Source organism: Artibeus jamaicensis, unplaced genomic scaffold (assembly GCF_021234435.1).
Source record: "Artibeus jamaicensis isolate MK-2021 breed Jamaican fruit bat unplaced genomic scaffold, CSHL_Jam_final scaffold_369, whole genome shotgun sequence".
NCBI classification, from domain to species: domain Eukaryota; kingdom Metazoa; phylum Chordata; class Mammalia; order Chiroptera; family Phyllostomidae; genus Artibeus; species Artibeus jamaicensis.
Window position 1 is genome coordinate 23412736 of NW_026522042.1, and position 15051 is coordinate 23427786.

The following is a 15051-nucleotide window of genomic DNA, read 5'->3' on the forward strand; positions in this document are numbered from 1 at the left end:
GTGTAATGTCCCCCAGGCTCGTCCCTGTCGTAGTTGGCTACTTTTTATGGCCAGGTAATACTCTGTTGTGTGGATGCGTCCCACCTGGTGTATCTGTTCATTCATTGGTGGACACGTCTGAGTGGTTTTACTTTAAAGCAGCCTCACGGCAGCAGCTTCCCTGGTCTCCTGTTACTCTTTCTCTTTCTCACCGATCACGATCAGACTTTCTCATGCAGGACTTCTAGAGTCCGTTCTGGATCTGATCTTTACCTTGTAAACAATACTGCATTTTGTATGTTTTCAAAGGTATAGAGCAATATTGAAATTTTTTATATTCTATGTATGGAATTCTTTCCTTCTTTGCATTTAATACAGCCTAATATTTTTCTTCACCTTTTTCCTTAGCTGTCTCCTCTTTCCACCACCCATAGTCCACTCAGTGATGACTCGGTATATATCTGTCTGTACTTTGTTCCACATACTTAGACAAACTCACGTACACGTACACGAATAAAGGAGGTTTTTTGGTTGAGTTGTAGTTTGTTTTGCATAAATGAGATGATTGTAATTTGTGTTGTGTTTTCTCATCTGTGAAAGGCCTGAGAATCGACTGATGTATCTTTATTTTGGTCTCTCTTTTTTGTAATGGCTGAACATTTCATGATTTGCATGATATCAGAACAGTTTCTAGTTTCACCGTTGCCAGTGGGAAGATCTTTCTATGGCATAGGTCTGACCATGGTGATCTCCTGTCCAAGCCCTGATCTTGACACTCATCTTGAAAACAACAACCATGTAGGTTAAGTCCCGTGCCCACCCTCCACCCAGGCTCCTTCCTTCCTCCCCAAGTTCCCTCTCAGACTTAACTAATGAACATGCCAGGTTCCTTTCTGGCTCTTAGCACTTGTTCATGCTGTGTTCTCTGTGTGGAATGACCCACCCGCTCAATGACCCACTGGATAGTACTTGTAAGAGCTCAAACTCTGGGTCAGACTTGGGTTCAAGTTCATGAGCTGCCCATACCCCTCTTCAGTATTTTTCTCTATCCTATATTCCCAAGGAAGTTCATTTCAGTATTTATTATGTTTTGTGTTAGGCTTTCCTACCATAAGTAGTGGCGTTTGGTGTACCCAGCACCCCCCTAAATTTCAGGGCCCTTGGAAATAAAATCCAGTCCTTCCGAGTCGATTGTGTAGAGGTGAGGGGTTATGGGAAATCTGGACCTTTCACTCAGTTTTGCTGTGAACCTAAAACTACTGGGAAAAAGTAATTCTTTAAAAAAAAACTACGGGGACAATAAAACGATTAGTGTTTAGCAGCAGTGGGGGTTGTAGAGTTGAATAGGCAGAAAAATAGAGGGTTTTTAAGGCAGTGACACTACTCGGAATTTACGATGGGTAACACACCATTACATGGGCACCAAAACCTAGAATGTACAGGAGTGAGCCCTGGCATAGGCTATGGACTCTGGGTGACAGCGATGTGTCGGTGTAGATTCATCAGTTATAACAAATGTGCCGTGCTGGTGCGGGGTGTTGATCAATGAAAAAAAAAATCTAGCCCCCCCCCCTTTTTTAAATTTAATGCTCCCCAGAGCAGGAATCACAGAATGTTGCAAGAGTAGTTTCTTAATTTAGCATTCAGTACATGGATTAAGACCAGGTTCCTGTGTCTGTCATCGTGCCAGCGGGTGGCTGCTACTCCCAAACTCACCCAGTCACCACCAGAACTTCACTGTCAGTCCCCCGCAGGCAGTGACTGGAAAGCTCCTTGCCAGAGAAGAACTGTAGTGCATTCGCGAGTTTTAAAGGGCCAGGTGCCTTTCAGTTTGTGGCTTGTCGGGTCTCAGTTCACCAGGAAAGGACGTGAAAACTCAAAGGAGAACCACCAGTGGAAATAACAGGCTTACCCCCCTCACCATAGCGCTGAGGGTTGCCCCTGGTGACAATCTGCCTGTAGATCCCACTCCCCTGGTTCCATTTCTGTGAAAGGGCAGAAACACAATCTCAGTGGGCGCCTGGAGAGAGCGGCCGCTCCTGGTGGCTCCCTCCCTCCCCTCCCTGGGCTGTATGAAATCCTACAACCACACCACACTAATTAGCTGAGAATGGCAGGGGTTGTCATGGCAACCGAGCACTTTTTAAAGCACAGGAATGGTGTTCATTATTGTTCAGTGTCTTTAGCTGTGGCAAAAAGGTCAGTGCAGCAGTTGTTTTTCCATATGAATTTTGGCCCCAGAGCCAAACCGAAAGTGGAATGTTCCTCTCGGGGAGACTGAAGGATGGTAAGTGCAGCTGAACTTTCTGAATGGGGCAACGCTTGGGCGATATATTTCAGCATGTTTTAATAACTGGTGCCCAAACTAAGGAATTATATGGACTTGGTTAAATGGAGATTGGAAGAAACGTAGCAAGGAGAAGTATGGGACAGGAAGGGTGAAAGCTTGAAAGTTTTTTTATTTAAGAAGTTTTGCGAGCATTGATCAATCATGTACTGAATTTAGGAGGTTTCTCTGATGATGAATTTAACAGAGTTGACTGAGTCAGATGCTTTATTCCGTGTTTGTTGTGCATTAGCTCTGTTTTCATCTTGGCTGCTGCCAGGTCACATTCCCAAGGAAATGGAGCAGGCATTCTAACCAAATGCTTTCCGAGCGGTTGCCTCTCCATTTGTTACTCCAAATAGTGAGGTAGAACAGTAACCAAGGGTGATTTTGTTTGCGTATTTTTATGTTTCTCCTACCTTTCTAAGGCTGTTAGCAATAATCAAGACTAAAAACCCAGGAGCCAGAATTCGTGGAGCGTTTGCCCTAGTTATTGGCCACCCCACTGTCAGGTGCTGCTGAGTAAACACACACTGACCAGTGTTTGTGAGTAAGTCAAGTCTGAGTCAGCCTGCTGGAGATGGCGGCAGTTGATTCCATCAGAAGCTGTAAGGGGAGGCGGGCAAAGCATTCTTCACCTTTAGTTTTTGGTAATTTGGAGAGTGTACAGAGTAACATGGTTTTCAGCCCAATTTTGTGTTAACGACTGACTCTTTTTATGGCTTTCAAATTTGAGCTATTTTTCCTATTTTGCACTTTGCCACAATGTCCTTATGGCCTATGGCACTATTTTTTCAGTCGTTTTATACACAGTTGTGTAGGATAACAAATTCCAAATTAATTAAAGGGAATGGGTATTTGAATTAAAAAACAAATCACTGCCTGCAAAAAAAGTGAATGGGAAGTGGCCTACTTTGGGGCTTTTGCTCTGAAAGACTTATTGTCCTGTGAGCACTGCCAGTTTGTGGCAGCTGAGTGGGTGAGAGAACACACTTCAGAATGCTAAGTCTTGGTTTCCTTGGTCTTTAATTTGCACGATCTGGGATTAATTTATTTAGTGATCATTGTATGGCGCTCTCCTTAAATGGGGTATTTGACTAGAAATTGAGAAAAATTACAATTCTTTTTCATTTTTGTCTTTATCGTTCATTATTATCCTCTCCTCTGGCCCTCACTGGGTCACTGTATTCTTGTTGAAGTTTAAAAAGTAAATAAAGTGATATTTACATGGCACTTCAGATTCTTTGGAAAACAGTGTTAAATATGGTGGTCCATTCGTGATATTTATAAAGCAATCAGAATTGAAACATGGCTATTCGTATCAAGGAATTGTTGGTATCTTTTAAGCTATGATAATGGTGTTGTGATTATATTTAAAAATGACATTTGCAAATGAGGTCGCATAATATCTGGGACTTGGTTCCAAAAAAAAATCCCAGGGAGGGAAGTAAATGGGCTCACAAATAGGGCTGATTGGCAGGGTGACGGGGGTTGGAGCTAGGTGGTGAGTACCTGGGGGCCGGATTCACCTTCTGAGTTTTTGTGGGGGGGTTCGTGGTGCCTGCATGTGCGTGTGTGTACGTGGTGTACGTGTGTGCAGCAGTGGTGAGTGGCCTCGTTAACCTTATCTTCCCACCTTCCGCATGTTTTAGATGCCAGACCAGTTTGACCAGGCGGTGGTGCTCAACCAGCTGCGATACTCCGGGATGCTGGAGACGGTGAGGATCCGCAAAGCTGGGTATGCCGTCCGAAGACCCTTTCAGGATTTTTACCAAAGGCAAGACCGAACTGAATAAATCCTCTTTCACTTCAAAGGGATTGGCAAAAGAGGGAATGCTGGTGAAAGGTGATGCTGGGCCCTTTACCTTGCAGGTATAAAGTTCTGATGAGGAACGTGGTTGCACCCGAAGACGTCCGGGAGCAGTGTGCGGCCTTGCTGCAGCTCTGCGACTCCTCCCACAGCGAGTGGCAGCTGGGGAAGACGAAGGTAACGTCACAGAGAAAGAACAGCCCTCCAAGACCCTGAGGGGTGCTGGGGCGATACCATGGGCTCCATGTGGCAGCACTGACCACTTGTTTTTTAACATTGGAACCATGCTCTTGGGGTCACGCCCAGCGTCATCTTCTGTCTTCCAAACAGCATATTATTGGAAGTCCTTGAATTTTTAGGGGCTTTTTTTTTTGGTTGGGGCGCACATTGAAACAGATCCTAAGTGTTTCTGTCTGTGAGTTCATTCAGGCAGCCAACAAACGTTTGCTGGTGAGCAACTAAGTGCCAGGCAGCCTCCAGTGTCCAAGAAGATACCTGCTTTCTTTCTATGTTTGTGCTTGGTGGGGGCAGAGAGTGAGCTCTGGTCTCTCCTCCTTTTCTTACAGGGGCACTAATCCCATGGTGAGGCTCCACTTTCCTGGCCTCATCTCAGCTTAATTAGTTCTTAAAGTTCCTGCCTCCAGGTATACCATCACTTGGAGCCTTGGGGCTTCAACCTAAGGTTTCTGTGGGGACACAGACATTCAGTCCATAACATGGACCAATGTGAGATCAATGACAAGTATTTAGGCATCGCCTCAGGACCACTCAGCTAGGGAAAGTACATATGGAGATTTTCTTCTGCCCCTGAGTTATTCTAACTGGCCAGGGATTTAAGATACGAACATCCAATAGGGTAGAGAAGGCATGCAGAGGTTTTTGTATTAGTTATCTATTACTGTGTAACAAACTACCACAAATTTAGCAGCTTTAACAATACATGCTAATCATCTCACAGTATCTACAGTTCAGGGGTCCGGGCATGGTGTCCTGGATGCTTTCCCCAGGGTCCTCCAAGGCCACATCAGAATTTCACCCCAGGCTGCCTTTCCTTCTGGAGCTCAGGTCCTCTGCCAAGCTCATGTGGAGTTGGAATCCAGTTCTTTGCAGTTGTAGGACTGAGGTTCACTTCGATTTGCTTACTGACTGCTACCTGGAGTGCTCTCTGCTTCTGGTGACCTGCACGCCCCCTCCACCCCCAGTTCTTTACTGTATGTATCATTCTAGCAATGGTATTACTTACCAATGTATCACTGGTTGGAATCTGCACTTTCTTTCATGATGTCACCACTGGGCTTTCCTAAGATTTAACTTAGTTATTTTTTCTTTTAAACACTCAGCAGAGCAAAAAAAAAAAAGCATTATGTGTAAAATCCTTTAATACCAAGAAATAATCTCAAAGCAAAGTTTCAGTACTTTTTTAAAGTCCAGTTGTGATGAAAACTACCTATGATGCATGGTTTTGAAAAACAAATTCAGATTTCTGGAAACCTTTAATGATCAAATAACCTTTACCCATAGAGCTTCTGTTCTTCATGTTACTTTGTGTGTGTGCGCTAAAGATAACAGTGTCTTCATGTGTCACCGGCATGCTCATTGCAATTCTAGAGAGAAGACTGTAAGAAGAAAAGTTACTTATTTAAATAAAGATTTTATTTATTTATTTTTAGAGAGGGGAGGGAGGGAGAAAGGGAGGGTAGGAGAAAGGAAGGGTAATAAACATCAGTGTGTGGTTGTTTCTCATGCGCCCCCTGCTGGTGACCTGGCCCTCAGCCCAGGCATGTACCCTGACTGGGAATCAAACTGTGATCCTTTGGTTCCCAGGCCAACACTTAGTCCACTGAGCAGCCACACCAGCCAGGGTGAATAATTATTTAGGAGAATCATTAGTGGTAGTGTTACACATGTTGGGGAAACCAGAGCAGGAGTAGGTAAGGCTAGGAATGCCATCTGGTAGCACTCTGTATTTCCTTTATTTGCCCAAATGTCTCGGAGGAGACAAAGCAGGGAGTCTGGGGAAATGTTCCATTAAGAGAACACAGTGCATCACTATAGACCCAAATGAACCACAGGAGCATAAATGTAAAAATACACAGGAGAGGGAAGGTGTCATTTCTCTCCCTCATCCAACCCAGATGCCCTCATGCTGACTGTTAGTGGAAAAGCGTAGAACTTTTGGCACTGGGTTTTGTTTTGTTTTTAAGGGAATAATTTAGAATAGCTTATTCATGTATTAAATCTGGAATTGCATAATTAAAAGCTACCTCGATTGAGGGAGAGGCAAAGTTATTTTTTCAAAAAAAAATTTTTTCAGCCCTGACCAGTGTGGCTCAGTTATTTGGGTGTCGCCAGTTTGGTTAACAGCTAACAAGTCTGGTCACATGCCTGGGTTGCGGGTTAGGTCCCTTGTCAGGGTGTGTATGCGAAGCAACTGATCGATGTTTCTCTCCCTTTCTCCTTCCCTTACCCCCTCTCTAAAAATATATCAGTACGACAATCTTTGAAGAAATTATTTTTTTAAAAAATTGGAATACAAGCACCAGTTACCAGACACTTATTTGACAAGCATAGGATTAAGGAGCCCATCCCCTGAAACGAGCCAGTGAATGGCTGTGATCTGTTTCGTCCCAATTCTGGCATTCTCGTGTTGGCCAAATTGATATGCAGTTTACATGGTTCAGTTCTAAGTTCAAACTCAGTGTCCACATTTAACATTCCCGATGTTAGTTTTTTATGTACATTCAAGTTTTTGAAGCCAAGATGTTCTGATTGTAATCACTTCATGAGCACGAAGAGTAGGCTTTCATGTGACAGCACAGAGCATTTTATACATTTCTTAGATTTCTTTCCCTTCCTTCCTCCTCCCTCCCCCTCCCCTTTCTTTCTCTTCCCTTTCTTTTCCTTCCCCTTTCCTTTCCTTTCTTTCCTTTCCTTTTCTTTTTTCTTTTCTTCCTTTTCTTTCTAGTACTTTTGTGTCTCTCATTGTTTACACTCACTTTAGGACTAGTGCTGGTCCTCGGACTAGTTGTCCTGACTGGCAAGGAGATAAGTGTTCACAAACTTTGATAACAGTGTCACGATCCTTTTATGCCTGTTGCATTAACAACAACCATAAAATAAGGCTTTTTGTTTTTTCTTTCTAGCACCATATTTTTACTATATTTTACAAATATCTTAGTCTGTGACACATGGAAAGTTTTAAAAAACAGTAGGCGCACAGGCAAAATTAAAACAAATGGGATTACACTGAACTCCAAAGCTTCTGCACAGCAAAGGAAACCATCAAAATGAAAAGGCAACCTACTGAACAGGAGAAAACATTTGCCAATCGCATATCTGATAAGAGGTTAATTTCCAAAAAATTATATAAAGAATTAATACAACTCAATAGCAAAAGAAATAAACAATCCAATTTAAAAAAATGGGCAGGAGATCTGAGTAGACTTTTTTTGAAGAAGACTTATAGGTGGCCGACACATATATGAAAACAGATGCTCAATACCAGTAATTATCAGAGAATTGCCACAGTACAAAGCAAACCAAAACCCCCTGCAGTGAGGTACCACCTTCCACCAGTCAGAAAGGCTGTTATCAGACAGGGAGCAGACAACAAAGGGTGAGGATGCGGAGAATAGGGGACCCTTGGGCATTGTTCGTGAGAATGTGAATTGGTGTAGCTACTGTGAACATCAGTATGGAGTTTCCTCAAAAAAATTTAAAAATAGAATACATATAACCCAGCAGCTCCGCCTCTGGGTATTTATCTAAAGAAAACAAAACACTAACTTAAAAAGATACATGCAAAGTTCATTGCAGCGTTATTTACAATGACCGAGGCAGAGAAACAACCTGAGCATTCATCAGTGGGTGAGAGGACTGAGGAATTGTGGCGCAATGGAATATTATCCGTCCGTAAGAAAGAATAAAGATCTTGCTTTAGCCCAAAGCAAGATCGTGACATTTACAACAACGTGCATGAAGCTTGAGGACATTATGCTAAGTGAAATGAGTTACAGAGAGACAAATACCGTATGATCTTTTATACTTGGAATCTCAATCAAAGGGGTTTTTAAAAAGCTCGTAGAAATACAGAGAACACATTGGTGGTTGTCAGGTGGGGGAACCTGACAAAGTGGGTGAAAGGGTCAAAAGGTACAAACTTAAGGAAGAGGTCATGGGGATGTAATATGCAGTGTGGTGCCTGGTTAATAACACTGTATTCCATGAAGTTCTCATCATGAGAAAAAAAGTGTGTGTGTCTAGACTTGTTGTGGTGATCATTTTGTAATATACACTATTGTGGCTCAGGACAGGCCACCCCCAAGTATATCACAGGGGCATATTTAAATTCGAAGATCCTTGAGAAACGGCCCTGCAAAGAAGAGACACTCCGATTCCGCCCACACCTTTCCCCTGAAAGCAGGACATGAGTCTCCTGTGTGGAAGTGCCCTGCCTGTACCGGGAAGACCCAGCATCACCAGAGGCAGGGACTCAAGGCCGGGAAAGCTGCATGGAGAAGCTTCATTGCTTTGCTGTTTTGCTTCCCCAAAGACAAACCCCTTTGTTTTGTCTCATCTCCCCAAGTAATTTTTTTCTGTGTCTAAAAATGGCATCTAAGCAACCTGCTTTGGTCATTTGGGGGGCCCATCTCTGAGACCCCCATATATACTTAATTATAGTCATTTTTTCCTCCTGTTAATCTATCTTGTGTCAGTTTAATTGTTAGACCAGCCAAAAGAACCGAGAAGAGAGTATAGAGGAAAATTCTGCCCCGCCTCCCCCTTGAGAAAACAACTATCAAGTCGTGATAACCTGAAACTAAAACAATGTCATGTGTCAGTTATTCCTCTTAAAAATAATAACAACAATGGCCCTTTCTCACAGAAGCTTTGTGCTAGAAAGTATGGCTGTGTGTTTTTAGAGCAAACTTAAGGAGGAGCAGGGGGTGCCTAACCCCCCAAAATATCTGTGACTCCGAGATGCCCTCCTTCTCCAGCCACTGTCCTTGGTTCTAACTTGCCACTCCCTCCTGGGCAGGTCTTCCTTCGAGAATCATTGGAGCAGAAACTGGAGAAGCAGCGGGAGGAAGAAGTCACCCGGGCGGCCATGGTGATCCGGGCCCACATCCTGGGCTACTTGGCGCGGTAAGAAGCATCGAGGGCAGAAAGTGTTAACCTTCATGAGGCCTTGTCAGGCGGGGTAGTCTGGTCAATTGCTTTTCCTTAAAACAGAGTGGATGGAGGGTGAGGACCAGGCTAAAGAAAGACCCGGTTGTTGCTCCTAACTGGTGAAGCCAGGTACCTAAGTTAGCTTGACCTTGGCAGAAAGTAGAAAAGGGGACTCCTACCATGTCATTTAGAGGGAAGGTATCTACCATCTCATTTAGAGGGAAGGTATGCAGGGACTGTGCCAAGGTACTCACCATGCTTCTCGGGTTCATCTTCCTTGCCCACTGAAGACAGAGGTAGCCAGTTGTTAATTTTGATATTGTGGCTTGTGACCAGGGTATCCCATTAGGGCCACAATGGCCCACTCTCCAGTATTCACCAAATAAGGCAGCTTCTTTTCGTGTTCATTTGAGGTCTGTGCACCTCTGCGGGCCAGCATGACACTCGAAACCCCCACACTGCTACCTTTTTTGCAGTCTGACACCGTGCTCCTATAGTGAGTGCCCGCCCCCCGCCCACTGCATAAGAACAGAATATGAAGTCGCCTTTGGTCCTGTTTACAATCTAACTTCCTGCCAAAACATTTCAAAGTCTGCGTTAGGGATTATGTGTTTATGTTTTAGCCAAGATCATGATAGGGTTCCTGCTTTACTACTGTTTGTTGTTATTCTCTTGTTTTTCTTGTCTTTTGTTTTGCCCAAAGGGGCCCCGTTACTCCAGACTCTGTAATGAGAGTATCTTCCAAATGAGGTCCCATTCTTTTGTCTTAGGGCTTTAACGGAAACTCACTTGAGGAGTTCGAAGCCTCATTACCTCAACAGTTACTCTGTTGTGCTGTGTCTTTGTTTCCATTTTCAGAAAGCAGTACAGGAAGGTCCTTTATTGTGTGGTGGTGATACAGAAAAATTATAGAGCGTTCCTTCTGAGGAGAAGATTTCTGCACCTAAGAAAAGCAGCCCTGGTTTTCCAGAAGCAACTCAGAGGGCAGATGGCTCGGAGAGTTTACCAACAGCTGCTGGCGGCGAAGCGGGCGGAGGAAGAAAAGAGGCGACGAGAGGAAGAGGAGAGGAGGAGACGAGAGGAAGAGGAGAGGTACGGCACCTCGCTTGCTTGGATGAAACAGAAGGGCACCTTTTGAGTTTTAGACTCAGTATCCATCCTTGCAGCAAGAATTCCCAGGGGATGCTGCCGAACCTACTATTGGAAACAGTAGCTTCTTGTGGCTCAAACGTGAAATTCCTTGGCTGCACTGAAGAGTCGGTTCTGTATTTTTTACTTTATGCACAGAAAAAGTATATTGCCAAAGGAAGAGGCCTCATCCTTCATGCTTTTTAAGTTGTTTTTAGTAGAGCTTTTTTAAAGATAATTAGTTCTCTGAGGAGTGGGTCTGGGATTTATTTTTCATTGTGGCTGCTTATTTTCACTATCTTTATTTCTTTACTGTTTTAGAGAAAGAGAGAAGGCACAAAGAGAAGCTGAGCTCCGCGCCCAACAGGTGACAGATGGGGTTACAATGTAGTATCTCATCCATCCGTTTCCTCCCCACTTCAAACACTTTGACTCAGGATTCAGACCTCAAATAAAGTATAAAGATGTAGGAAGAACGATAGAGGAGGTTAGAGGTGATTATGGGGCAATTTCCAACCCATTACAATGGGGTAAAATTAGTGAATGTCCAAGATTTCAGTGTGAATCATGACAGCAGATTTCTCTAACCAACACAGCCACTGTGTTAGTCTGCTCAGGCTATGGTAACAAGGTCCCACAGCCCCGGTGGATTAACAATAGGAATTGATTTTTCTCTAGGATCTGAAAGATAAAGATGTTGGGAGGTTTAGTTTCTCCTGAGGCCTCTCTCCTTAGCTTGCGCCGGTGGCCACCTTGCCGTGTTATCAGGGGGTCTAGCCTCTGCGTGTATCCCTGGTGCCCCTCTGTATGTCCCATCTCCTCTTACAAGGACACAGGTCAGATTGGATTAGGGCCCCACCTTACTACCTCATTCTAACTTAATCACCTCTTGAATGGCTCAGTCTCCAAATTTAGACACAGTCTGCCTTACCGGGTTTAAGGCTTCCACACAGCTATTGGAGGGGGAGGGGTCACAATTTAGCCCAAAGCAAGATCTCCTTGTCCTTCCCTGCAAAGGAGGAGGGACTTGTCCTCTGTGTCTGACCTCTAGGGCCTGCCTTCCTCTCCTGTCCAGGAGGAGGCGGAGCGGAAGCAGCAGGAACTGGAGGCCCTGCAGAAGAGTCGGAGGGAAGCCGACCTCAACCGGGAACTGGAGAAGCAGAAGGAAAACAAACAGGTGGAAGAGATCCTGCGCCTGGAAAAAGAAATCGAGGACCTGCAGCGCATGAAGGAGCGGCAGGAGCTGTCCTTGACCGAGGCCTCCCTGCAGAAGCTGCAGCAGCTGCGGGACGAGGAGCTCAAGAGGCTGGAGGACGAGGCGTGCCGAGCTGCACAGGAGTTCCTGGAGTCCCTCAACTTCGACGAGATCGACGAGTGTGTCCGCAACATCGAGCGCTCGCTGTCGGTGGGGAGTGAGTTTTCCGGCGGCCTTGCCGAGAGTGCCAGTGCGGAGAAGCCCAGCTTCAACTTCAGCCAGCCCTACCCCGAGGAGGAGGTCGACGAGGGCTTTGAGGCTGACGACGACGCCTTCAAGGATTCGCCCAACCCCAGCGAGCACGGCCACTCGGACCAGCGGACAAGCGGCATCCGGACGAGCGACGAGTCCTCGGAGGAAGACCCCTACATGAACGACACGGTGGTGCCCACCAGCCCGAGTGCGGACAGCACCGTGCTCCTGGCCCCCTCGGAGCAGGGCTCCTCCGGCGGGGAGCCCACCTACTGCATGCCCCAGAGCAATGGCGGCCTCCCCGCCCCGGAGGGCGACTACGACTACGACCAGGACGACTACGAGGATGGCGCCATCACCTCCGGCAGCAGCGTGACCTTCTCTAACTCCTACAGTAGCCAGTGGTCCCCAGACTACCGCTGCTCCATGGGGACCTACAACAGCTCCGGGGCGTACCGGTTTAGTTCCGAAGGGGCACAGTCCTCGGTGAGTGCCCTCCCCCCTGGGGCGCAGGCTCCCTGACCCTGAGGTGGGCGTTGCCCTGGACCACTCCCCGCTGCACCTTTACTTGGATGAAGAATTCCCCATAACCCATGCCAGGATTTCAAAGTCAGGCTCTTAAAGAGGATCTAAAACCCTTTTCTTTCTCTTCTGTACAGCAATCCGATTAGTAAACGGAACTTTGATGTTTCTGTTGTAGGGTAAACACAAACCTCAGGGCTGCATTTTTCCCAAAGCTTAAGACAACTGGCCTATTCAGTGGAGGCTGTGGCTCCGGCTGTCACTGCTTCGCAGCCAAGTGGGACCTGAGACCTGCCCTGCCTGGAACTAGAATGGCTCCGGGGCATTTTGGGAAACTTTCCTTCCAGTGGCTTCACAGTCCACACCGCAGGGTGTTCCAGCTTGTTCTGGTTGTAAGGGAGGAATTGTTAAGGATTTAAACAAGCCCTTTCCAGCTTCTTCGTTCATTTATTGTTTGCTTTTATTTTTCCCCCATTGGCCACACATTAAATACTACCTTGACTTTCTTAAGACTTGAAGATATTTTTAGCTTAGTAATTTAAAGGGAATTAACTCTTGCATCATTTGATGGCAATTACAACTTGAAACAGTCTTATTTTTAGAATAGGTAGCCTTTGGATTAAATGATGTCTAGCAAGGGACCATTTGATCTTAAAAGCTGGAGTTTGTAGTTCTGAGTTTTTGATGAGCCCTCTGCTGTAATGTTATGAACGGGCATGTTGCATGTTTATCGGTTGTTTTCATTTGTTTTCAAAGTTGATAGATGAGGAAGCATGTTGTTTGCTTGGTCTCTGGTGCTTTTGCTCACCATGGGCTCTCTTCTTGTCGTCCAGTTTGAAGACAGTGAAGAGGATTTTGACTCGAGGTTCGACACGGATGATGAACTTTCTTACCGGCGGGACTCGGTGTACAGCTGTGTCACTCTGCCTTACTTCCACAGCTTCCTCCACATGAAAGGTACGACCGCAGCCCCGTGGCGCGTGGGTTTGGGGTAGAGTGGACGAACGCTGAGATCTGGTTCCACTGAGGCTGATGGAAGGACTGGGAATGCCACCCTCCCTACCCCTTACCTCGTGTTAGGTTCTCCAGGTGCATGGAGGGTGCCGTATTGGTATGACTTGGGTGACACGGTGGCACCAGGAAGCCTGTTGCCTTGACTGTCCTCACTCACTTGGTACAGGATTAGGGCAAAGAGTTTACAACCACTGCCACCAGTGATGAGCGTTGCCGTTGTATGTTTGGATTGAACTAATGAAGCTACTGAACTTGAACGAAGCTACTGAACTTGAACGTACTGTCTCGGGCCTTATTCCTTGAGGACCTTGGAGAATATTCATTTTGGAAAGTGTGTACATGTTTGGAAAGGACCTTGTATTCATACCTTATTCGTGTTTTTGACTCTAACTTCTGAATCAGTGAGGGAAGTCATGAGAAACCATAATTCTCACCTATTTCTGATAGTTTTACGTCGTTGAGCAAAGAGGGCTGTCGTGGTTCTCGCCTGACCCTAGACTGGATGAGGGGAAAGCGTCCAAATTTTGGGGACAGGGCAGGCATAACAGAACCAGGGTCCCCAGGTGGTGCCTTTCACTCACACCCCTTTCTTTTCTCCCCTTTTTCTGCTTCCCCAGAATCAAGTTTGTGTTCTCTGTCCCTTTTCTTCACTCTCTTTCTATGACTGCCTTTAATCATCTGCTTTTCCTTATCTTTCCCCATAAAATACTTTGTATTTATTTAGTTCTTTTTCTCTTTTTCTCCTGTTCTTTGCCTCTGCTTCTCTTTTACTGGCATATTTGTTTCGTATCTCTTTTGTTCTCCTTAATTTTTTTTGTTATGTTTTTCTTTTTTCTTGTGCTGTTCCTGCTCCCTGCCTTGAGCAGTGGCCTAGCTACTAGCATCAGTCATTCACTTTTCAAAGTTCAAAGATCCCTGTGGTGCTTGTGAAAATCACACCAGGTTTGTTTTAGGGGAGATCTGCCTGAAGTCACTTGCTGTTGGAAATTTTTATAGGGGCCCTAGAGAGATAAAGATTGAGAAATTCTAGCCACGTGACCTAATTAGCATTGGATCACTTGATAAAGGAAATCACGTAATCACAAATCAGGACCTAATGATTCAGTAAGTGTCTAATCATAGCTTTTAAGGTTTTTTCCCATGTATTTCTCATAATAAATATAACCTTTTTGTTATTAATATATTCTTTTTCCCTTAATTAATAGTCTCTAAGTTAGCTTGAAAATTCTCTATATTGCTATACCACTTTTACTTATAAAATATGGCATTGATTTATTATAGTTTTCTGATTAAGACAAATAATATTAAGAAAAAGTAAACATACATTCAAAGCATTAATTTCACCATTAAAGCATTAAAAGCTCAAGAAGTAAACAAGTGAATTTTTCTGGTAAACTTACCACTTACAAAAGTTATTGCATACATGTATCATTTAATCTTTAAAAAAGTCTTAAATAAAACTGTCAGGTAAGAGAAAACAATGATAAAGAAAATCCACCCACCAGATTGTTTGTCTGGTTCGTAGGCCCGCACTCAATCCACTGAGCTACAACAGCCAGGGCTACCAGATTGTTTTATAAGCCTAAATGAGTTTTTACTGGCCTAACAGCCTAGTAAAGGTATTTGTAGTTGGAAATCAATAGTGATTAGATTGTC

The 15051-nt window shown here is 44.8% G+C and overlaps 1 protein-coding gene across 4 annotated transcripts in view; it reads left to right on the forward strand.

Annotated features, from left to right (window-relative positions):
- The window catches only part of MYO10 (myosin X), a 191205-nt gene that overhangs the window by 152575 nt on the left and 23579 nt on the right, over nt 1-15051 (forward strand). For 3 of the 4 annotated variants that reach the window (XM_053657372.1, XM_053657370.1, XM_053657373.1), the window contains 7 exons: nt 3958-4082; nt 4178-4292; nt 9154-9260; nt 10143-10376; nt 10734-10779; nt 11488-12345; nt 13215-13338. In XM_053657372.1, coding sequence (XP_053513347.1) covers nt 3958-4082; nt 4178-4292; nt 9154-9260; nt 10143-10376; nt 10734-10779; nt 11488-12345; nt 13215-13338 — 1609 coding nt within the window. The remainder of the gene's footprint in view (nt 1-3957; nt 4083-4177; nt 4293-9153; nt 9261-10142; nt 10377-10733; nt 10780-11487; nt 12346-13214; nt 13339-15051) is intronic. The other variant, XM_053657371.1, reaches the window with a different exon arrangement.